The 23,197-nt window shown below is 63.0% G+C and overlaps 1 protein-coding gene across 1 annotated transcript in view; it reads left to right on the forward strand.

Annotated features, from left to right (window-relative positions):
* Positions 1–8,027, forward strand: part of LOC123034952 (sestrin-3-like) — a 14,730-nt gene extending 6,703 nt beyond the window's left edge. The window contains exons 2-9 of the mRNA XM_044452762.1: positions 2,903–3,109; positions 4,092–4,274; positions 4,932–5,162; positions 5,334–5,439; positions 5,581–5,699; positions 5,862–6,052; positions 6,812–6,956; positions 7,547–8,027. Of these exons, the coding sequence (XP_044308697.1) occupies positions 2,912–3,109; positions 4,092–4,274; positions 4,932–5,162; positions 5,334–5,439; positions 5,581–5,699; positions 5,862–6,052; positions 6,812–6,956; positions 7,547–7,636 (1,263 nt within the window). The 5' untranslated portion in view covers positions 2,903–2,911 and the 3' untranslated portion in view covers positions 7,637–8,027. The remainder of the gene's footprint in view (positions 1–2,902; positions 3,110–4,091; positions 4,275–4,931; positions 5,163–5,333; positions 5,440–5,580; positions 5,700–5,861; positions 6,053–6,811; positions 6,957–7,546) is intronic.
* The last annotated feature ends 15,170 nt before the right edge of the window (positions 8,028–23,197 follow it).

Here is a 23,197-nt window from a genome sequence, read left to right on the forward strand (position 1 = left end):
CTGCTGCGGAGCGCCCCGCCGCCCGCGCCCGCAAGCCCCGCGGCCAGTCGACCCGCGGCCGCCTCCGTCCGGGGAGGCTGCTTGACACCGCGCCGGGGGTCTTCCGGCGGCTCGGGGGCGGCTGGCTCGGGGCTGCGGGCAGCGGCACGCCGACCAGTGGATGCTCTGCCGGGCGCGTTGGGTCGGGGCGCGCGCCCCCGCGCCTGCCCAGAGCCCTCCCGCTCCCGGACAGCGCTCCCCGGCCCCGCTTGCCCAGGTGCCCGCTCCCCCTCTGGCTTGGCTTGCCTGGCCCCGCCGCCCCGGGGGGCGCCGTTGCTGCCTGGGCGGGGAGGGGAGGGCAGGGGAGGGCGCTCGGGACCGGGACCCCCGAGGAGGACGGAGCCGGCGCGGGGAGGGGCGGGCGGGCGGGCCGCCCCGCGGGCGTGCGTGCGTGCGCGGGAGGGCTGCCGGGGCGCGCTCGCCCTCTTCGCCGGCGCTCCCTTTGTCCTGCCGGCTGAGCGGTGGAGGCAGGGATGCGGGGATGCCACCGCTGCCGCTCTCCTCCTCCGCCTCCCCGCGCTGCCAATCAAACTTGTTTTTCTCCTTTTCCTCCTGCGCTGCGGCGGTGGCGACGGTAGGGGGCGCTGCGGCTCGCCCGCTGCGGCTGGGGCGAGCGGGGAGACAATGGGCCGGCCCGCGGTCCGGCGGCGGCTGCTCCGAGAGGGGGGCGTGAGCTCCCGGGCTTCTGCATTGGCTCGTCCCGGGCGTGCGGGGCCCCTTCCCGTACACCGCGGCTCGTGCCCGCTTGGGGGGCTGCCCCGGCCCCTGCCTCTAGGAGCAGGAAGCCCGCACCCCGTCCATCCAGTGCCCCCCCCTCTTTGCCGGGAGAGAGGGACTGGTTTGCGACTTGCCCCTTCTCTCTCTTTGTCCCCCATGCCTGGATGGGCGCTGGGGTGGGGGCTCCCATCACACGAGAAGCCCCCTGGAATTTGTCCTTTGTAGTGCCCAGATGGAGAAGCTGGGCACGGAGGGTAAAAGCTGATGGGCACCTCGCCCGCCCTTGCCAGGAGTGCTTTGCCTCCAAGCCACACATGGCCATCAGCCATGTTGTTCCTTCCACCAGGTTCCCAGTTCTTTCATGTGTCCCAAAGCCGGCGAGAGCAGTGAGCTCACTGAGGTGAGCCCATCAAGAAGCATCCTTAGGAGGATTAACTTCCTGGCAGGGAAGGGGTTAAGGGGTTAGCCATTCTGGTCCAGGGATGCAGGAGAGAAATTCAATAAAGAAGCAAACAAACAAGGATGGTTACCTTTCCTTGTTGCCCCGGAGCTGAAACGCTCTGGCCAGTTCCCAGTGGAAAATGCAGTAGCTTCATAAAACCCCAATATAAAAACCTGTGCAAGCTTTAAACAAAACAGGGAGAAAGCAAGCCACGAGGTGCAGGTGAGCCGTAGCGTGAAGATTCAGTACAGGTGGAGAGTCCGGGGCCTGCTCTATATTACTAGCCCCTCTCCGCTTTTCCCTGGGGCGCCCTTCCCTGAGAGGAACATGGCTGCCGCCCCCAGCAATAGGTAACTCCTCTTCGGTGATGGAGTGGGGCTGGCGGTCCTTGGCTCTCCCTGGAGGACAACTCGCCGCCCACCCTCTTCTTGCCACTGCCGGTGGTGCAGCATAGCAGGTGCCCCCGCAGGAGAGTTTGGTCAGGGCAGCCAGGTGGAGTCTCTGAAGTTCTTCAGAAGCCAACCCTTGGCACATTGCCACCCCCCCCGCCAGCTTTCAGATGCAGCTTTAATTTTATTGCTCAGGGATGTTATTTTAAGGCCCTGCAAGTCCTAAGGAGTGGAAACTGCCTGGATGCATGGAGCCCAGTGGTTTTCCGCTGCCCTTGCGGGTTGCTCTCGTTCCCTCCCCTCCCGCTCGCTCATGTGCCGTGGCTGGAAGTTAACAGGGATGGGGCTGGTGGAGCAGCCCCTGAACTGTGAGGGAGACAGCCCCCCGAGAAAGGCCTCAGCAGGCGGACGGTGTCGGCGGCTCAGGCTGGCTTCTTAGGAGCACGGGCGTGTGCACGGTCCCGTCCTGCCGGCATCATGCGGACCCCGGTGGCTTCGCACCTCCTCGGGGGCCGCCATTCTGGGGCCGTGGGACAGCACCATTCGTCAGCGGTGCCCGTTTCCAGCGTGTTTGGCTATCCGCCCCCAAGGGCTCACATGGCCGAGATGGCTGGACGCGGGGGACAGCCTCAAGTCCAGGCGGGGGGCGCTGAAGTGGCAGTTTGAGCTTGGAGCCCTGCCCTGGGCGTTTCTGAGTGGGAGGGGGATCGATGCCCTCTGGGCCACCCGCCTGGCTCGAGCAGGTGGGTCCCAGCAGCAGGTTTCTGGGCATGGGAGGAAATGCAGGAAGGGGGGGGCTGAACCCCAGCTTGGAGAGGCTTGTGGGAAAGGGGCAAGGCCATTGTGCTAGCAACCTGCTTAGGATTGTTTTGTGCTTTACATGAAAGCAGCGAACTGCCTGCTTGGAAAACATGTCACCAAGCCAGCAGTGGCTCCTTGGCTTTTATTTTTACTTTGCAATGGTGGGGAGGAGCACGCTGGCAGGCCAACGAGCTGCTGCCCCTCCATAGCGCCCGGGGGGGGGCGGGGCAGGGCAGCGGTTGCATGGATTTCCGCCCCAAAGAGGGCCTTGAGCTGAAACACGCCTGCACCCCGCCGGCCAGCCCTGCTCTCTGCTGACATGAGGGAGCCTCTTCTCCGGGACGGCCCGCCCCCTCCGTGAGCTCGCCCTCTGCGCTCGCGCTTTCTCCGTGGGAGCCACAGGCCAGCTCGACCAGCCTTCCCGCTCTCCGCACCCCGGAAGAGCACCCCGGAAGAGCTGCCCGGAGCACACCAAGACCCTCCCTCCCTCCTCCTGTTTTCCCTCTGCACCCAGGCAGCGAAGATGAGCAGCGGCGACAAGGAGCGGACCCCCCAGCTGCTCTTCGTGAAAGCCTTGGCCAGCAGGGGGCGCCTCGAGGCCGTGGCCCAGCAGATGGGCTACCACCCCCAGTACCTGGAGAGCTTCCTTCGGATGCAGCATTACCTGCTGCACATGGACGGTCCCTTGCCCTTTGACTGCCGCCACTACATCGCGATCATGGTGAGTGCCCGGCGCCCCTTCGGCGGCACCGGCTCTCTCCACTTTCCTGCTCGTGCAACCGAGGCCCGCCCAGCACCTGGACAGAGGCGCAGCTTCCGGGCTCGCGTGGCCTGCCGTTGCCCACGCCTTCCACTCCGCCAAACGCCAAATGCTCAGGAGCTACGCTGTGCTCACGGTGGCATGACCAGGTGCTTCACATGACATCTCACCTGCTGCAGCCGCCAGCACCCGAGGATCCCAGGCGGCCAAGGTGCTCAGGCGGCTGCCGCCGATCCCGGGGGGCGGGGGGAGGCTGCTGTTTGGCTGAAAAAAGGCACCTGAGGGGAGACGTGGTGGAGAATCGTGCATGGTGTGGGGAAGGGAGATGGGGAGATGCCCCCTCTCTCCCCCTGTGAAGCAGATCGGCAGGATTCAGGGTGGGTGAAAGCAGGACTTCTTCACACGGTGCAGAGTTAACTACGGAAGGCACCTCCGGGGGATGTCGTGCCAGCACCGACCCGGATGGCTTCAAAGGGGGAGTGGGCAGATCCCTGGGGCAGAAGGCTCCCGGCGGCTCCCGGCTCCGACGGCTGTAAGCTGCCACTGGCATCAGGGCAGCTGGCAGTGCACCCCAGTTGCCGCCCCATCCCGTGGGGGGGCTCCCGTGGGCAGCAGGTGGGCCCCAGGCGCCCTGCGAGGAGCGCACCAGAAGTGGGGGTCCCTGCGCTCGGTCTGAGTCGGCTGCGGGGCTCTTCCGAGTGGCCCCCCGGCGTAGGGAGCTCTTCTTTCGAGCTAAAGGAAGCTTCTTCGGGGAGCGGGGAAAGCACCTTCCCCAGGCGCCGCATTCAGCAAGGAGCCCAGTCAGCTGCACCCGTTGCATGACTGCCCACGCTTGCTTGCTGGGGTTGGAGAGCAGGCCCTCCATGGCTGCAGCGGGACCGCGCTTGGGGGGCGCCCAGTCCTCGCCATCGGAGACTCAGTGGGCCTGGCGCATCTCTTCCAGGCCGCGGCCCGGCACCGGTGTCAGTACCTGGTGAACCTCCACCTGCTGCAGTTCCTGCGAGTGGGCGGTGACCCCCATTGGCTCCGAGGGCTGGATTACATCCCCCCCAAACTCCGGAAGCTCAGTGAGATCAACAAGATCCTGGCACACCGGCCGTGGCTCATTGGGAAGGAGCACATTGAGGTAATGGTGTGGAAGGGCGGGGGGGGGGTGAGCCCCGCGTGCGCCCTTCGGTTGGCCCGGTTTGTGGGGGCAGCCACGGCCGTGGTGCTCGCAGCTGCTGCCTCTCCCCCTCTCGCCCGGCGCTGCAGACCGCACTGCCCGCCGCTCCTCCCCTTTATGGGGCCATTGCGGGGCGCGAAGGGGCCCGTGTGGAATCTGCCCCACTGCAGAGACCCAGGCAAGCCAGCCTGGTCTCGCGCGGCCACTGCAGAATAGGGTTGTGTTCCAGGCCACCCAGTGCCACTGGGCCGTGCTGTTTCCTCCCCCCGGCTGAGGGGCAGTGGTGGGAACCCCATTTTCATTGTAGTTCCTCTGGGCTGAGAGCAAAATCCTGGAAAATGTAGGCAGGCCTTCTTTCTCTCCTGCTTTGAACGGCCCCCGTCCCAGGCTTCTCTTCCCCGTTTGGCTCCAGCATTTCGGTTCCAGACGGCTTCTTTGGCCCAGGCGCACACTAACCAAGCGGGCATGAAGCGCAAACTCAGACGCGGCCTTGGAATGAGTTTAACGGGGGAGACGCAGCAGAGGATGGGAGGGTCTCTGGCTCTGGAGCGCGAGGGTCCGGCTTGCGAAGAGGGGCCGCTGGCAGCATCAGAGGTGTCTTTCTGTGATGCCCTGCAGAAGCTGCTGAAGATCAGCGAGCAGAGCTGGTCGCTGGCGGAGCTGGTCCACGCCGTCGTGCTGCTGGCCCACTACCACGCGCTGGCCAGCTTTGCTTTTGGCTGTGGCTGCGAGCCAGAGGCCTGTCCCGAGGGGCGGGGCGTGCTGAGGCGGACCCTCCCGGGCAGCCTGTGCTTCTGCGAGGTCGGCCACAGCGGCGGCCAGGAGCTGCTGCACCTCAACCGCAAGCGGGTATGTGGACAAGGCGCAGGCTCTGGGCGGAGGAGGCGGCGCGGCAGGGCCGGGCCGGGCCGGGCCGGGCAGGGCAGGGGCGCGTCCACTGGCGGTGGGCTCCGCGTGGCCGTGGCTGCCTGGGCCCCCCAGCAAGCCGCCGTCTCTGCTCTTCTTTCCCCCCGCCGGCAGTCCTTGGATTCCTGTGTGGAGCTGGAGTGCCTCCGGGAGCGCTTCCACCGGCTGCAGGTGGAGAACGAGGCCCGGGAAGAGCTGCGCCTGCCCGACCGGGAGGAAGGTATGGCCCCAGGGGCTGGGCCTGGCCGGAGGCGAGCAGCCCCGGCCGCGGGTTCTGCTCTGGGCGCCACGCCGGCCCGCGGCGCCGGCCCCTTCCTCTCCTCCTCCTGCCCTTCCGACACGCTTCCCGCACTCGCCCCAGGTCTTGGCGGCGAACTCTGCGGGGCCGTGGACCTCTCGTGCTACGTGCAGGACCCCGGCTTCGGCTACCAGGAGTTTGCCCAGTGCGGTGGCGACCAGCTGCAGACCTTCCGTGCGCAGGTGCGTGGCTGCTGCCGGCGCGGGCCCGCCGTCCAGGCACACGGGGCGCGCGGGGCTGCTGCGCGGGTGCAGCGCAGACGGGGCCCCGCCGGGCCTCCGCCGGCGGGGGGAGCAAGCCTCCGCCGGCCCGGCCTTGCCTACTTCCTGCTCCCTCTCTTGCAGGACTATTCCTGGGAAGACCACGGCTTCTCGCTGGTGAACAGGTTGTACTCGGACATCGGGCATCTGCTGGACGAGAAGTTCCGGAAGGTGGATGCCCTCCAGAGCTGCTCGATGGCCAAGCGGCAGGGCTGCGAACACGCCACCTTCAAGCGCGGCATCTGGAATTACATCCACTGCATGTTCGGCATCAGGTACCCAGCCCTCCATCTTCCGGGCTGGCCAGCTGCTCATCTTGCGGGGTTGGGCCCCGTTGCCATGCCCTGGGCGCCTTCCCTGCCCCACCACACTCCCTGAGCTCATGTCTCCAGAGTGCAGATGGGGGTTTTTCATCAGACCACTTTAGGAAAGCAAACCGGAATGTGACCTGGTTCAGACCTAAGGTTAACGTAAGGGGTTTTTCCCCCCAACCCTTGGGTTGTTGAATGGTAGGTTGTTGTGACGTGCAAACCCAGCCAAGTGAACAAGCCATGGTTTATTAACTACAAACAACCCAGAAAGAAAACTGAGGATTTAAGAACATAACAATATTGTTGTTGTTGGGTTATGAACTGCGGGGGTTCTAAAGCATGGGGGGATCATACATAAACTTGAACCGGCGATGTTTTGCCAGGCTGGAGAGGCGGTGGACAAGAGTGGCACAAAAGAGCGCACAGTCAAGTTGCCAAGGCATTTGGGATGTGTAGGCCGAGGGGGAGGGAAAGGGCCCAGGGCTGGAAAAGCAGGCTGCCGCTGGCTCGATCACGCAGTAGAGAAACCCTGCACGGCTTTACGTGCGGGTTGGGGTTGTGTGTGGATCAGGCCTGTGCGCAGAGCCTGTTCCCTCTCGGTGGCTTTCTGAGCCTTTGGCCGAGGAAGGGGAGGCTGCCTGGGGCGTCCCTGTCCTGGGCCTCTCCCGGGGGCAGGGGGACGACGACTCCAAGCACGCTGACATGCTGCGGCCCACCTCCCAGGTACGACGATTACGACTATGCGGAGGTGAACCACTTCCTGGAGCGGATACTCAAACTCTACATAAAAACTGTGACCTGCTCCCCGGAAAAGATGAATCCAGAGATGTTTGAGCGGTTCTGGAAGCAGTTCAAGCACAGTGAAAAGGTCGGAGCCGCGGGACTCTGGGCAGGTGGGGAGCCGCCCGGGGCTGGCCGGACTGGGTGTGGGATGCTCTCGTGCCACCTTGTGGGCTCCCGAAAAGTTTCTGGCTGCCCTTGATGGCAGGAGGGAGCTGGCCGGAGAGGCTCCCGCTCTAGCAGGGGAGGTGCCCAGGTGAGAGCAACCGCCAGGAGTCCAGCTCAGTGGATTCGGGGTGCAGATGGGAGATGCTTGCCTCTCCCGCGCCTCCTTTCCGGAGCCTTGATTCGTGCAGCGGGTGGCTCTCGCCCCGCGCTCTGTGCAGCCCCAGCTCGGCCGCCGCGGCGAAGCCAGGATGCCCACGACGCCTGCCTGGGCAGACGCGTTCCGTGCACCGGGTGCAGTGCGGCTGTTGCCGCCTCCTCCTCCGGTGCCTCCTGCGGGGCTCCGCCTCTCCGCGCAAAGCCCACCTGGTGGTTCGCAACCTGGCGTGCGCGAGCACGCTTCCCGACTGAGATGCCGGACCTGTTCCGCCCTGCCCGTCTCTCCACAGCGGCGCTCCGCGCATCCCCGATGCACCGGAGGGCCCCGTCTCACGCCGCGTACCCCTCCTCTAGGTCCACGTGAACCTCCTCGTCCTGGAGGCTCGGCTGCAAGCAGAGCTGCTGTACGCACTCCGTGCCATCACTCACTACATGGTCTCCTAGTGGCCGCCAGTCCCCCCCCCGCCCCCCGGACTAGGATGGCACTTGCCCACCAAGTTTACTTGACCGCTTTCCCTTCTGCTCCGAGAAGCAAGGAGAGAGAGAGATCCTTCCCACGGTCTCCGTCGTCACGTGCAATCGCTGAACGCCTGCGGCTGGGTGCTGCTTCTGCCGCTCCTGCGGGCCAGTGTGCCTGCCCAGGGGGCCATGTGCATCCAGGAGGGGACGCGCCGTGCTCCTCGGTCAGCCCGCAAAGTCTCCGTGGCCATGCAGCATCTGTCATGCACTCGCGCCCCCCCCTCAGGCGGGCTTTCCTGCTCGCAGTGCGGGCGCTTCCACCCGACTCGTCGGAAGATGTGCCTTGGCTTCAGGGAGACGACACCGCTCCTTCCTGCACCGGACTTCAACTCCTGGCACGCAGCAGCAGCTGGCTGGAGAAGGCTGGTCTGCAGGACCCCTTCCCTTCCCTTCCCTTCCCTTCCCTTCCCTTCCCTTCCCTTCCCCCCCCATCCCACCCCCCCCCTCCCTTCCCTTCCCTTGCACAGGCCCCCTGGGTCCCCAGACTCCTTCCCAGTAGTCAGCTGATGCCTCCCCCTCCCCCCCCCCCCTCCCCTCCCCTCACGGGGACCCAGAGCCTCCCCTGGGTGGCTGCTGCCCTGCCTCTGTTTGTCGCACCCCCATGAGCCTGGCAGCCCACCCCATGCCCTCCTCCGCTCCACTCCACTCCGCACCCACTTGGGTTTGCCCTCGCACTGCATGGCAAGGAAGCTGCATTTCCCGGCACTTCCCAGCTTGAGCTGCCGCTGGAGAAGCTGCCCCCCCCCCAGTGCCTCCCCCAGGGCCACCCGGATCCTCCGCTCCCCAGCCCTCCCTGGCGAGCTTCCCAGTCGCGCCTGTTGTGCTCCAGCGGCCGGGCGGCCTCCTCCTCCTCCTCCTCCTCGCAGCGCGTGTGTGAGCGCTGGGAACTTTCCTGGGGAGGGGCTCCCTTCGGCCGGCAACTTCAGGGCCATCTTTGTGGGCTGGCAGAACTGGGCACTCTGCTCTGGGGCAGCACACGCCATTCTGCCAGGCCAGCAGAGCACCCCCCTTGCTGGCGGGTGGCAGCCCGGGCCGCCTGGCGTGCTGGCTGCAGGGGCACCGGAGCGATCAGCGCCTGCTGCAAAGCGGGGGGCGCCGGCCGGAGGGGAGCACACCAGGGTGGGGGCAGCAGGAGGTCGGGGGCTGGCCCAGCACGCGGCAGCAGTGGACCTGTTTACTGTGTAAATGTTTGGGGGGGGACAGAACATTGTGTGGGGAAGAGAGTAAAAGCCTATTTTTGCTATAAATATAATTGTTTGACACGGAGCTTGGCCTCGCTTGTCCGTCTTCAGAGGGGGAGAGCTGCACTGGAGTCCACCGCAGTGCCTTCCGGGTGGTGCACACCGGGAGATGCTTGCGCCAAAGGTCAGGCGATCCCCCTGCAAAAGGCTGGGGGGCCGAAGCACCGTGGGGCCAGTCCTCGCTTCCCGCTGCACACTGGGGCACCCCCCTAGCCGTGCACGACACCACGGGGTCAGCACAGGGCATTGTGCAGCAGAAGCACGTGGCCGCCGGGTCCGTCTGCGGAGAAGGGACTCCCGGGGAGCTGTGCCGGAAGGGCAGGGGATGAGCTGCAGCCAAGGGCAATGCCCGTTCATCTTTCCTCTCGTCCCGGTCAGTGGCTCACGTTGCTTCAGCAGGGCACGCCATGAGCAGCTCCCAGACGTGGGAGGTGGTGGCGGTGGTTTCGCTGTTCCGTCTCCAGCTTTGGGCACGCCCCTAGGAAGGATCGCCCTCCAACGCGCCCCTGTCCTCGGCCTTGTTCAGTGGGCTGGGCAGTTAAGGCAGGGCTTGATTCTGGGGTGGGGCATCGCAGAAGCAAGCGGCTCCTGGGCACCCTGGGCAGCCACAGCCCAGCGGCCATGCAGAACTCGAGCTCCTCACCACTCCGCGAGCCCCTCAGGCTGTTTAGGAAAAGGGTCTTTCCGTCCTGCCAGTCACACATGGAGAGTAATGCAAACCAGCTGCCGTTTCCCTGCCAGAGTAAGACGACGGCTTGCAGCTGGGCAGGTCTGAGGACTGCAGGTGGAGAGGGGGCAAGTTTTCCCTCTGGTTCTGCGGGCGAATCCACCGCCGCGATACCAAGGCTGGAGCTACATGTGCCCTTGACAGCTTCTCCAATGAGCGGGACCTTGGGGCAGAGTTCGACCCAAATTGCAGGTGCCGTCAGGTGACGATGAAGCCTTGCCTGTTGGGCTCAGATCCTCCGGAATCGGCTCCTGACACCAGTTGCCCTGCTGTGCAACGGCCTCCTCTCCACTGAATTGCCGTTATCTCTAATGACTGAGTCCTTCCCAGAGAAGTCCTACATGCATCATGTGAATACGACAATTAGTTGTTAGTCGCGAAGTCCCGGCTGACCCATCGTGACCCCATGGACAATGTTCCTCCAGGCCCTCCTGTCCTCCACCATCCCCCGGAGTCCACTCAGGCTCACACCCACTGCCCCAGTGGCCCCATCCAGCCACCTCACCCTCTGCCGTCCCCTCCTCCTTTTGCCGTCAGTTGGGCCCTGCATCAGGGTCTTCTCCAGGGAGTCCTTCCTTCTCATCAGGTGGCCGAAGTATTTGCGTTTCATCTTCAGTGTCTGGCCTTCTAAAGAGCAGTCAGGGTCGATCTCCTCTAGGACTGACCGGTTTGATCGCCTTGCGGTCCGAGGGACTCGCAGGAGTCTCCTCCAGCACCACAATTCAAAGGCCTCAGTCCTTTGGCGCTCAGCCTTCCTTATGGTCCAGCTTTCACAGCCATACACTGCAACTGGGAAAACCATCGCCTCCTGGCCTTCCTGGCCTCCGCCATCCCCGGAGTCCACCTAAGCGCAGGCCGACTGCTTCGGTGACTCCACCAGCCACCTCACCCTCCGCCGTCCCCGCCTCCTCTTGCCATCTATGTGACCATAGCAGCACAATATTCTGCCTTGTCTGCTACATCAGAGGGAACACACTGGAGCTGGGAACTTGTTGCAAACATTGCTTGGAGATCCAGTTATAGCAATGAGGTTTCTATCCAACTTGAGCAAAAGGGAATCTGAAACCAAAGGAGCTGGAGGAGAGCACGCCAGTGTGAATTCAAGCCTGTCTCTCTCTGATGCCAGACCCCAGTTCTGCCTGTGTTCAGCCATGGCTAAGAAGAACAAGAATGGGCCAGGCCGAGGGGCAGGCAGCACGTCGGTCTAGTGGCCAGTCCGATGGCTTCAGGACGCCCTCAATCGCAAAGGCGAGCGCGCTCTGTGGTGCACGCCTTACCTCTGTGCGCGCCAAAGCCCTTTGTCTTACTTGGCCAGGCTGGAAGGGAGGAACCTGCCGTCCAGCCCCCTCCTCTGCTTGCACGTGGGGTCCTCCATGGGGCTGTAGGCCCTTGCCTTTCCAGCCTAGTAGCAAGGTGACTGGACATGCTAGCGCGAGGTGTAGCGATGGAGAGCCTGGAGCTGAGCTGAATCGAATGGTGTGCATGGGAGGCAGGGAACGCCACCATGTAACTCGGTGCAATGTAGAAACTGCTGGATTTTCACAGGGAAAGATGCTCCTTATATATGCACGGAACTGGGTTCATCTGCTTCACGTTGGGAAAGAGGCCAGTGGCTCACCGTGCCCATTTGCTTCCTCTTTGGCCAAGCCAAGTTAGTCCAAACGGAACAGGCAGCGGGAGTTCAACATGGGCGATGAAACCCACACGAGGCGCAGGCACCGCAGTAACGCCATTCGGCATGTGCTCTCTGTCCATTTGAAGAGGAAGAGCAGAAAACTGCACAACACGCGATGATGAGAAATCAGCCTCCAAAGGACGAGGCTGGAATCCAGTTCTGTGCACGGGTTTGGGGTGCAATTCCGCATTTAAGTGCTCAGTTGCTCTGTGCTCCCACATTTTCAAGGGACCCCCAGGAAAGAAGAGCAGGTCAGGTGCGGTGGTGCGTTCCCGCTGGGCCAGCTGTGTGTGTTTAGGACACAGCTCTGCACCTGAAACACGCAAAGTTCAGCTCCTGAAATCGCCTCACTGCTCTTGGTGTGGAGGATGCAAAACGCATCCGGATGCTGCCAGAGGTGAGATCCCACGTGTGGTAAGGGAAGAAAAACGGCCTTCAAAGCCCGGCATGCCCAAGGCTTGAAGGCGCTCAGGGGTCACCCTCACGGCTCCGGGTTCAAGCCCTGTGCGCTGCCCGTTTCCCCTGAAGCAAATGATGCGGCATGAGCGTCTCTGACTGAAATTTAATTTTCTTTTGGCAAGTATTATTTGATAATTAAACCCCCCCAGCTGTGGTCGGTTCCCTTCTAGTTTTTATGCTCCAGGAGTTCTCACAAACTCTCTCCCTGGATCGAGCCTGGATCTAAATGCCATTCTCACAGGCAGCAGAAAACACGTGTCCGGACCTTTTCCGCGGATGCCTTGCTTTCGCTTCGTGCGCGCTCCGGCTCCGCCGACGGGGCGGTGCTTGCACCCCCTTGCCTTAACAAAGCGCGGGACGCGGGGTGGGACTCGTCCGTGGGACCGGGAGAAAAAGTTTGGCCGGGACGCGGGCTGAGGGGAAGGGGGCTCCAGGTGCTGCCCGTCGGCTCCCCGCCTGCGGGCCGAGGGCGGGCCGGCCAAGGGCTGCGACTCCGGCTCCCCGCCCCGCTCGGCAGCCGCGGGCCCGCCCCACCCCCCGCCCCCGGCCGCCGCGAGTTTGTTTCCCGGAACGCCCTTGGTGCTGCCCGGGCGCTCTCCTCCTCGGCCGGCGGCTGGCTGCCGGCTCCCGCGCAAGAGAAGGAACAAGGGGCGGCTTGGTGCCGCTAGTCCTCATGATCTTGCGGGGAAGCGGGAGCGAACGAGTCGCCACCGCCCCTCGGAAAAGGGGCTGGCGGGAGGCCGGTCGCAGCGCCGTGCCCAGCTGGCCAGGCGAGCCACGCCGCCCATCCCGCCCAGAAAGTGGGAGGCCGGCCCCTCGCCCTGCGCCTCCTCCCCTTCCCCGCCCTCCATCCCGCGGTCCGGCCAGGGCGATCCCTCCGGCCGCCGCTCGCTCGCCCGCCCGCCCGCCGGCCACCCGCCGCCTTCCCTGCCGCGGGGCGGGCGTGGGCAGGAGGAGGTGCGCCCCCTCCCGGACCATGCTCAGCCGGAAAGGTAAGGCGGCGCGGGGCGGCGATCCGCGGGAGGGGCCCGTGCGGAAGACCTGGCCCCCGGATCCCGCCGAAGGCGCTGCTTGAGGGACCCTCCGGGCCCTCGCCAAGTCCACGGGAGGAGGGTCTTGCATGGGGCGTAACTAGTCGCTCTCTGGTGAGCTGCCCGCTTCCGTCCTCCTTGGCAGAGTTGCGGTCGGGCAGCAATCCAGCAAGTTTCCCCGGCAGGCCCCGGTGCGCGTCCCGTGCTTCAGCCCCGGCGGGGGTGGAGCGGGCGACGCTGCCCCGCACCTGCCTCGCCTCGGCGCAGGCTTGCTCCGCGCTTCCTGCATTCTTTCCCTTCCCTGCCGGGAAAAGCTGCCTGCTGCTCTGGAGGAAACCCCAGAGGTGTAGCCCTTCCCGCGGTGAAAGCTTCATCTGTTGGATTTCCGTCCGTCTGAAACTTTAAAGGGCCCAAGCATGCCCCTCGACGGGGGCTCTGCTCTCTTGCTAGCGCCTGGATCCCCCGCCCCACCCCAGCAAGGGGCTGCCGCTCTCGGCCCGCCCAGTCCCCCAAGGCTGGGGGGACCTGTTTGGTGCCCTGTCCTGAGCTGCCTGGATGAAGGGTGGGGGGCCAGTAAGGGCCCGAAGAATGGCTCCTCGCCTCGCCTGCCTCTCCCCGGGGAGAAAAGCAAGGGCCAGCTCCAGCGGTCTCCCCGGAGCCCAGGTGTGTGGCAGGGCTTGCCGGCCAGACGCTTCCGCTGTGGAAGGCCAGCCTGGAACCCCTGCGGCCGCCGGTCGTGTGTGCTTGGCTGGGAATGCCTCAGAGAGCCCTGCCTGGCCTGGACAGACTTTGCAAGCGCTTGCAGCCCTGCCTCGGATCCTCGGCTCGGGCAGAGTTCCCGGGTCCTGGGCAGGGTTCTGAGAGGGCACAGCTAACCTCAGGGTCTGTTCATGCAGCCGACGGCATGATGCAAAATCACTTGCCCGCTGAGACCCCCAGTGCGTGTCCCCACAGCGTTCCCAGAAGCCTCCAGCCACAAGGGGGCTGCTCGCAAATGAGCCAACGTGTCGTATGGGCCCCCCAAAGTCGCAAGCGTGGCAGGACCCCCTCTCCTGCTCTTCAAGGGCTTCTGCTGCATGGGGGGCAAAGCCAAGAGCTGATTGGCTCTGGGTCCCAGACAGGGGCAGACACTGGCCTCTTGTTCTTGAGTCCGCCCCCCCGCTGGGAGCAACTGGGCGTATGTGCTGTGCCCAACTGGGCCCAGCTGCTTGGTGGCTCCCCCTGGGCCGGACAGGCGCTCTTTGTCTGAGGAGGCTGCCGCACAAAGGGCAGCCCCAGGGCAGGTCCTGCCAGCAAAGAAAGCGGGAAGCTGTGCAACGCCACGGGGGGGCTTGGCCTGCTTGGTTCTGTGGGCCCACCCCAGCCCCCCCTCTCCTGGCAAGCGCACGGCAATGAGGAGCCTGGGAAACCGCCGTGCACTGACCGGGCCGGACAGATCTGGGGCAGGGCTCTTCCCCCGGCCTTCCGGGTGGGGTGTCTGCGATTGAACCTGGGAGCTTTGCCTGCAAGGCAGGCCCTGCCCCTGAGCCCAGCCCCACCCAGGTAGGGGCACAGTAAAGGTGATCTTTAAAAAAATTACAGTGGCTGTGCCCGTGGTAAAATCTCCCCGTGTCATGCAAAGCATATTAGAAGTTGTGGGTCACCCACTGGAATTCTGGGGAAACTAAAAGGAAGAACTTTTCCCCATGGTGCCCAAGGGACTCCGAGCCACGACGCTCACCCACGCCATTGCAGGCTGAAGCAGATGATTCTGAGAAGGAAGGGGACCTGTGGGGTGCTTAGTTGTAGCTGGCAGCTGCAGGCCATTCTTGCTCCTAAACATACCTAGGGTTGCACCCTTGATCTCTTTTCTTCCTGCCCAGTTTCCTCCCCGCAGGCGAAAAGACACCAGCCTCTGAATCCCACAAGGGGAGAAGAACAGTTTGTGGGAAGGATGAATTTGAGAGGGGAAATGGCTTGCAATGGAAGGGCTCACCACTCCTCCTCCTCCATGGGAGAGGGCCGTGGCTGAAGGATAATGCACAGAGAAAGCTCCTCTTGGTGGCACAGTGGGGGAAACCCTGCCTGAATCCCAGGAGCCCGGCAGCTTGGCAGCAGAGACAGCATTCAGTTAGAAAGACGAAAGGTCCAACTCACGATAAGACTGCTTCCTTTGTTTCTGCTTAAATCAGCGAATTGGCTCACCTTCTGAATCCTGAGAACTGGAATCTCACTTTTACTTTGAGGGAAAGGTGCATGCAGAGGGACCCAAGTGAAGGTGCATCTCTCGCTGGGGCTGAGAAGGGCTCCTCCCAAAGTCCCGGCGAGCTGGTGTCAGTCAGACTGGGTAGTGAGGTGCCAGGCAGACCGAGGTGGCTTGTGACACATCCTCTCTGTCTCCCTTTGGACAGTTGAAAACCAAAGCGCCAGCCGTCCTGATGTGGCGGTCAGGGGTGTGGCGTTTGGACTAAGACGGGCTGGAAACATGCTGGGCCCAACTCGGGGAAGAGAGCTGTTCTCCTTGATGCCGCCAAGAGGCAGTGCCCAGTCTGTGTCTGTCTGGCGGGGCAAACTGCCTGCGGTGTGGGCCAGAGGATGTGGACCTTCCAGCTCCGCTCTTGTCTTGGCAGACGCCCAGAGGGCTGCAGAGATCCTCGTCCGCTACCAGGGGACGTTGCAGTCCCGGGACGGGCAGCCGCTGCAAGGGTCCATTGAGAAGGTGGTGCGCATCTTTCGGAGCGAGCTCTTCCAGGCGCTTCTGGGTAAGGACGGGGGGGGCCCTCTGATCTCCCACCCTCTCAGTGAGCTGACGTGGCCTTGAATACGTACACAGATTCTTACGACCCGCTGAGTGGAGAGCGGAGTCCTGTGCTTCCACAGAAGCGCCCAGTGGAGAGACGGGGCAGGCCTGACCAGCCAAGGGCGGACGGTCACGTCCCCAGGAGGGTGTGAAGGAAGCCACCCGGGGCCACCGTGAGCCTTGCATCTTTCCTCGAATTGCTGGGAGGAAGGGGTGGGGAGGGGGCTTCATGAAGCCCTCAGGCTTCCCTCTCCCCTCTTTCAGTCCAAGCATGTCCTTCCAAAAATGGGAAGAGAGGAGCCATCCAAGGTGGCCCCCTGGGGCCCCCTAAATCTGGAGACTGACCGGAGTCAGTCGAAGTCAGCGGAGTGCAAGCAAATGTTTACAGCTCAGCCTTGCTTTCCATTGCAACACTTGCAAAGCGACTTGCACGCACACACAGAAACCTCATAATGAATAGAGCAACACAAACTCTCCACGGAAGGACGAAACCAATATAAACCACAATCGGTTAATAAACAGGCCCGCACTGCTGCTAGTAGCACAGCGGCAGGTTCAGCTGCGGGAGTGCTGCCTGCGTGGTCCGGGCTGCGCTTGGCAGCCCTGCTGCCCCGTTGCTGCCGGGGGGCTGAAGTGAGCGCAGCTGCCGAAGGCTCCTGGCGAGGTCAGGCTCAAACTGGGAGCTTCCCGGGGCTGGACTCGGGGCCAGACTGCCCGGTATAGTAAATGCATGGCGGAAAGCTGACCCTCCGCGCCTTACCGCGAGTGTGCGCCTGAGGCCCTGGACCACCGTGTGGCTGGAGGAGGCTGTGCTGTTCCTGACCACTGGTTTTCTCTTTGGGGGGGGGGGTGAAAAACGGACTTCTGTTGGCACCAAGGGAGGCTTTTTTCTCACTTTTTAGCCCTGGGGCGTCCATGTGTTTTGTATTGGGGGAGGCTGGAGGGGGGAGCCAGGAAGGGATCCACTTGAACGAGGGGCATGGTTGTGCGCCAGCGCCTTTGCCTCCATTTTTAGGCTCCATTTTAGTTAAACGAGAGAGCTGGAGAGGTGCTTGCTGAGCCCAGATCACAAGGGACTGGCAACTTGCCAAAGGGTCAAAGTGCCCCGGGAGGACGCCTGGGGGAAAGCGGCCTAGGCTCTTTGGGCTGGGGCCGGGCTCCATCCAGCCATCTGCCAGGCTGCGATGGGGGGACCTCTGGCTTGAGCATGGTGGCCGCACTTAGGAATGCGAGACCCCGGCCTGCCCATGGAGGAATGCCTGGGCCCCTCCTCCCCCAGCTTTCCCAACTGAGTCTGGTTGGCTGCCAAGCCGCTCTGCTCCACTCTGCTCCGGCAGCCACCGAGGCAGCGGGCCGCCGGAGCCTCCCCAGCCCGGGAGCCGAGGGGACGTGTCCCTTCAGCCGCCCAGTCCCATGCGGCTCCAGGTTGGCTGCCTTCTTCGCAGGGCTGGGCTCCCCGGCTGTCCCTGCCGAGACAGTCCTGGGGCGGCGGCAGTAGGGGCAGGATGCGGCCACAGAGCTGGGCGTCCCTCTCAGCGAGAGCTCCCTGCTGTCCACCCTGGTGCTGGAGGAAGGCGGCGGGGGGGGGGGGGGCAAGGAGGCGCTGCTCCTCCCAGTGCTGGTTTTCCTTTCCACGGGGCTGCAGCCCAGCCGCTTCCAGAAGTGGCAACGTGAGCCACGGAAGAGAGAGGCCTGCGGGGCGCTGCTGGAGCCCCCGGCCCGGCAGTCCTGCCAAGGCATTCTGCTGCAGCAGGCCGCGGGTGGCCCTTCAGACGCCCGCCTGCACAGCTCCTAGCCAGGGTGGCCACTGAGGAGGGTTGCTGGGGGTTGCAGGCCGGAGCAGCAGCCCAGAGGCACACGTGCTTCTCTCCAGGCTCAGGGGCCGCTGCGGGCTGTTGGCACACGCCCCAGAAGGGTGTTCGGTACAGGTCCAGCGGCATGTGTTTGGGGGTGGGCTCCTTGCCGGGCAGATCGCATGAAGGGGCCCTCTGGGGCTGCGCCGCCCCTTCCCCACCCGTGCCACTTGGCCTGTCTTCCAGATATCCAGGAGTGTTACGAGCTGAATTTGCTCTCCGCTTGCGAGCAGGATGGGACGGCGGCTCTGGGGCTCGGAGGACCACCCAAGACCCGGCAAGAGGGGGGGCCCGGCTGTTCCGGGCAGGGCCTGCAGGTGAGGAGCCAGGCGCCTTCTGGGCCCTCTTTCCCCACCCTGTGGAAATCGGGCAGCTACACTGGGGGTGGATCCGCCCTCAGAGGAAGGAACTTACAGCAACCCTGCCCCACCCCTTCTGCCCCCCTCCTCGTTGGCCGCTGCACTCATGTTCTCTGTTGCACATGGTATAATTTGCCCCACATTTTGTGTTGTGCTTAGCTCAATAGATGATGATGATGATGATGTAATATAATATTGCAGGACAGAGGCGCTGTGATCTGGGAGCTGCTGTTGGCTGTTCCCGGGCCTTTCCTCTCATGTCTGTGGCTTCCAGGTGGCCGTTGTCCCCTTATCCTGCTCCTTCTTGCCCTCTTCTTTGGGCTCGCTGGCTGATTTGCTCCTGGGCTGGGAACGGAGGGGAGCCCTGCCAATGAGATCCACTTTCCGCTAGCACTGCATGAACTGGGAAGTAAACGAGACTGGTTTTCTAGGCGCTTGGTGATTATTGCTTCTGTGTCTTTCTTTGAAAACCTGCCACTTGCACTCACTGGCCAACTTCTGGGGAGTCATTCGTGCAGCTGCTACCCAGAGCCGATGGTTCGGGTACCTTGGATGGCAGCTGAGCCCCTGTTGATCCGGATGGGATTTCCTGGGAAGAGCCCGCTCTGTCCGGCCCCACCCCCTGCCCTGTGTACACACATTTTGCAGGTTTTCTGCTTCCAGCGCTCACAAACCATGTTTGATTAGGAAAGCAATAAAAGCAGGGAACAAGCCATCCCACCCGGAAACGTCTCGTCGTCCTTCACCTGGAGAGTCTGGGTGCTGTCTGGGCACTGGGGGAAACGGGCGGCTGTGCCCGCAGGGGCGTATGCTCTGCTGCAGCCTCTCTCTGCCAAGCGGTGAGAAAGGCTGCTGCCCAGAGAGCCTGGCTCACGGCCCCGGCCCCTTGCCCCCCACCCCAAGCGGCCGTGGTGCCCGCGAGGCCTGCGTCTCGCCCCCCAGCCCGTGTGCCGGAACAGGGGATCCGCCCCCCTTCCCGGCCGGTGACACGCTTTCCCAAGCAGCCTCGCCCGCCCTGCCCTGCCCTGCCCTGCCCTGCTAGGGGTCAGACTCTGACGAGGAAACAGTTTTTTGCTTATCATCTCTCCCCGCTTTTCCTTGACTTGGTGTTCGTGTTGTATTGTTTGTGTGGCCACCTTCGCTTTCGCTGCCTGCATTTGTGTCTTCATCTTTAAGTTTCACGTCATTAAATCTTTCAATCTATATGAACTAGTGCTCTTACTGGGACCAGCACTCTTTTTTAAGTCTGCCTGAACAACTCTGATTTTGCCTGGCTTAAGCACTGAAGAAAATACCTAGACACACACACTCTCTCTCTCACTCTCTGTCTCCCCACCCACCCCCTCACACACACCAAGTTTCTTGCCCTCATGGCAAGAACAGGCCTTAATGAATATTGGCACCTTTGGATGGACTGCTGAGGAGCTTAGGAGCTTGTCCGCTGGGCGGGACTGACTGTGCCAGACCTTGGGACCACTGGGAGCAGAATAAGCCATGCAAATTCGCCAGGAAGCTTATGTTCACTTGAGGCCTGATCCAGTGCATGCTAACCTGCAAAGAGGTTTCCCTGAATTTGCTAGAAGTGAAGCCCAGGTAAGTGTGCACTGGAGTTCAGAATCAAGCCTTTTTCAGTACTTTTTAAAATCAGAATCCCGCTTGCGTTGTGGATGTAATCACAGGGGTGAAGCGGTGGATGCCAGTTCCCCTCGCCCCGTCCAGGCGGCCATATGGGGATTGTGCAAGGCGGCCATGTGTGTGATTGCGGCTTCCTGGATGCAGCGTGAGTGTGTGTGCGTGTGTGTGTGTGTGTGGGGCACATGCATGCGCGTCTTGGCCTATGGGGAATCTGTGCCTCGGCCCTGGAGCGGCTCCTGGCGCCTGCCTCCCTCCGCGTGCAGCCCGGCTCCCCCGAGTCGGTGGCAGCTGCTGGTGTGTCGTGGGGGCAGAGAGCGCCCACGGCGAGTCATGATGCACGTGCCTTTCTCCCGCGGAAGCGGCTTCCCTCCCTGTGTTCCTGGGCTGCTCCTCACACCTCCATCGTCTGCTTGGTGCGTTGCAGGGGGAGCTGCAGAGACGGGCCGCTTGGCCCCTGCACCTGGGGCAGGAGCCGCGGCTGGTGCGAGTGGCCGAGAGCAGGACCGAGGTGCCGGCGCACGTGTGTGGCGTGGTGGTGGGCGTCTGCAGCGACTTGCCCAAGGTGAGCTTCCCGACGGGGCCGGGCCGGGCCGGCGCGGGCAGCCGGAGCGAGCGGGAGGCGGCATCCTCGGCACGTGGGATCCTCGGTTTTGGGCATCCTCGGCAAGTGGGCCAGGGAGCGAAACTCTGCTGTCTGCCTGGGAGAGTTGCAGCTGGTCTTGGGCAAGGTGTTGAGCTGCATCTCCGTGGAGCAGATCTGCTTTTCTGGACTCCCCCGGTGCTTCCGCCGCTTCCCCCGCTGGTCCTTTCCTTCCCTTGCCTGGCACTCTCCTGGCTTTTGTACCGTTTCCGCCCTTTCTGGAACCTTACGAGGCCTTTCGGAAGGGCTCAGTGACTGGCCGCCAGCGCCTCAGGCCAAAACGCGCTGCCGTGCAGCCCCCCCTTGTCTGGCACCAGGGAAATGCAGCCCTCGAGGGCTCTTCAGTGTTGGATCTGGAAGGGCTCCACACCTGAGCCAAGGGGAGGGCCGGCCTTGCCTGCAAGGCATAAGCCTCCCCGTGGGGCGGGCAGCGGGAGCAGCTGGACCCCACCGTGGGGCCATGCCTGGGGCCGCCCGTGCCGCTTGCGCTCAAGCACTCTCGCGCGGGGGCTTCTGCCCCGTCGGCGCCCTCCCCGGGCACAGACCGAGCCTGTTTGCAGTGGAGTCCTGCTTGTGGCAATTCGGTTGCTTAGTAGCACGACTGAGCACAGTTCCTGGGAAAGAGTGTTCTTTCAGAAATGATGTGTGCGCATGGGCGCTGCTGTGGGTCTTGACTTCTGCAGTTCGTGCGTGTCCCCGAGTGGCAGGGAAGGTGCTCCTTTGAAGGGTGAAGGAGCAAGCTTTCTCTCTCCTCCTCTCCCCGTTTTGCTCTTTGAGAGACGGGCTGCTCCAGCAGAACGGACAGCCCTGGGCTAGAGGGGCAAAGAGACCTACTGGCGTGGTGCGCCTCCTGCATTTCTGGGGTGGGGCGAAAGGCCGTGCTTTACCTGGGACCAGTGAGCTCATGGATAAGGGCTCGCGACATGCCAGGATGGCTTCAGGTGGCAGCTCAGGGGGCATAACTGAGCTCCAAGTGTCAGGGGTTGGGGGGGGGGATAGAAAAAACGTGTGCTGGGAGAGGCAAAGAGACCACCCAGTGCAGCTCACTGCCTCCTGAAGTGGCTGGCCGGTTTTGGTGTGCAGTGTTTGTCTAAGTACCTGTGATGAATTCACCACCTGAGACATCCAGCCGTGCTTCAACCTGCTCTAGCAGCGACATCGTGAACCAGCTCCTAGAGAGAGGCGATAGGAAATACTCTGCACAGGAGCATCTCGGAGGGTTTCACAGACTGATCTTGCTCTGTGCTGCACTTTCTGCTCTGCTTGCTTCCTCACATCCCGCCACCGACCCCAGTCCAGCTGACGGCAGCTATACCCTTTCCACATTTAGCTCTCAGGGGCTACCCCCAAAATGCAGCCCCTTGGCCTGCACTCCAAACTCGGCTCCTGGGGTTTATTCCTGAACTGACAGGTAGGCATGAAACCTGTTAGCCTGTCACAGCTGAGTGAAAAGATGCGCTTTGTTTCTCCGCTCCCTTAGCTTAGATTCAGAGAAGAGTTTTCGGGGAGGGGGCTGTAGATTAGGGGTAGCTACGAATGGGAGAACAAGCAATGCTTCAGTTCCTGGAAGGCTTCTGTTTTCTGCCTGATGCCTTGTTCCCAAACACAGGTCTTGCCCTTTTCTTCCCAGACAGGAACAGTTAACATTTCTGAACATGAAAAATGCACATTTTCCTAAGCCCTTGTTCCAACTCTTTCTCCCCAAATACATGCCACCATTTGAAATCGGAAAATACGTAGGGATGCATTTTCACACGTGCACTTTTGTATACAAGCTTAGGAAATGCCAAGAAATAGAGGACGGGCACGAGGATGATGCTTTTGCAAATGGGCCCATGTTCACACCATCTGCAAGCAGGACCTGCATTCTGTGCATCCCCAGGGGAGGAGCCCCCCGTGTGCCAAAGGGCCGGGCGTCGCCGCAGGACCGCAGCAGCGGTCCCCTCTCCCTACCTGGGGTGCTGGAGAGCATCCTCTGGGCGGAGAGGACACAGGTGGGCGTGCTGCTGGCCGGGCCTCCCAAGGGCCGTTCCTGTGCCGTGTTGCTAGGAGGGCGGGGGGTGGGCAGGGCCAATGAGCGCAGGTATCTCGGGGAGCGGAGCGGATCCCGCAGCTCTGCTGACTCACGTGGGCTCCTTTCCCCCCGACGTGTTCCTGCTGCTGCCTAGCAACCCAGCTGCTGTCTTCATCAAGCCGGGAGACAGACTGCGGCTCGGCCCAATCTGCGTGCCCGGCCGGGAGCCGTTGTGGGGGCAGGCTCGGGGCGCAGGAGCCCTGCGTGGGTCCCCCCGGCATCCCGTGCCATGCCAGCTGCTGCCCGGTCCCCTGCCTCGGCTGAGTCAGTCGCACACCAGAGGCTTGGTACGGGCTGGCAGCCCCGGGCCCGAGCGTGTGGTGGGGCAGAGCGTGTGACAGAAAGGGCGCTGGTCTCTCGTGTGGGCGTCTGGGGGCTGCATGGTGCAGCCGTGGAGCATGGGACTGCGGCTGGGGGAGCTTGTGGAGCCCAGAAGGTGATGCTGGGCCGGTTGTGGACTATCCGCCTGATTGACCTCGCAGGACTGTTGTGAGGACAAAACCGTGAGCAGGACCACCACACATGCCACCTTGTGGAAAGGGAAGATAGAAGTAATGCAGGGCCTTGTGCCCAGACGAGTTCGAGTTGCTACTGGCCAGGAAATAGCGCTGGAGACGGAACTGGCCCGCTTCTCTGTTTCTCTGCGCCCCTCGGGCTCACCAGCAGGCCCAGGCCCAGGCCCAGGCCTGAGGGCCACTGTGGAGTCGTGGGTGTTGTTGCTGTTATGCGGCATCGACTGTCACTGAGTTATGCCCTCCCTGAGAGAGGATACCCCCCTGTGGCCACCCCATTCAGCCCCCCAAGTTCAAGGCTGTGTCTTCCTTGACAGGTTCAATTCACCCAGATGGTGGATAAAGTACTGGATGCAGGTGGGGGCGGCCTCACCTGCCCCCCACTGGCTGATGTGAGAGTAGTCATGTCCCTCTTGGCCAAACAGGGTGGTTACGGGGAGCATGTGGAACCATGCAAGTTTTGAGTTCCTTGGAGGGAAAGTAGGATATAAATGTAAAAGT

Source organism: Varanus komodoensis, unplaced genomic scaffold (assembly GCF_004798865.1).
Source record: "Varanus komodoensis strain SLA01 unplaced genomic scaffold, ASM479886v1 scaffold74, whole genome shotgun sequence".
Taxonomy (NCBI): domain Eukaryota; kingdom Metazoa; phylum Chordata; class Lepidosauria; order Squamata; family Varanidae; genus Varanus; species Varanus komodoensis.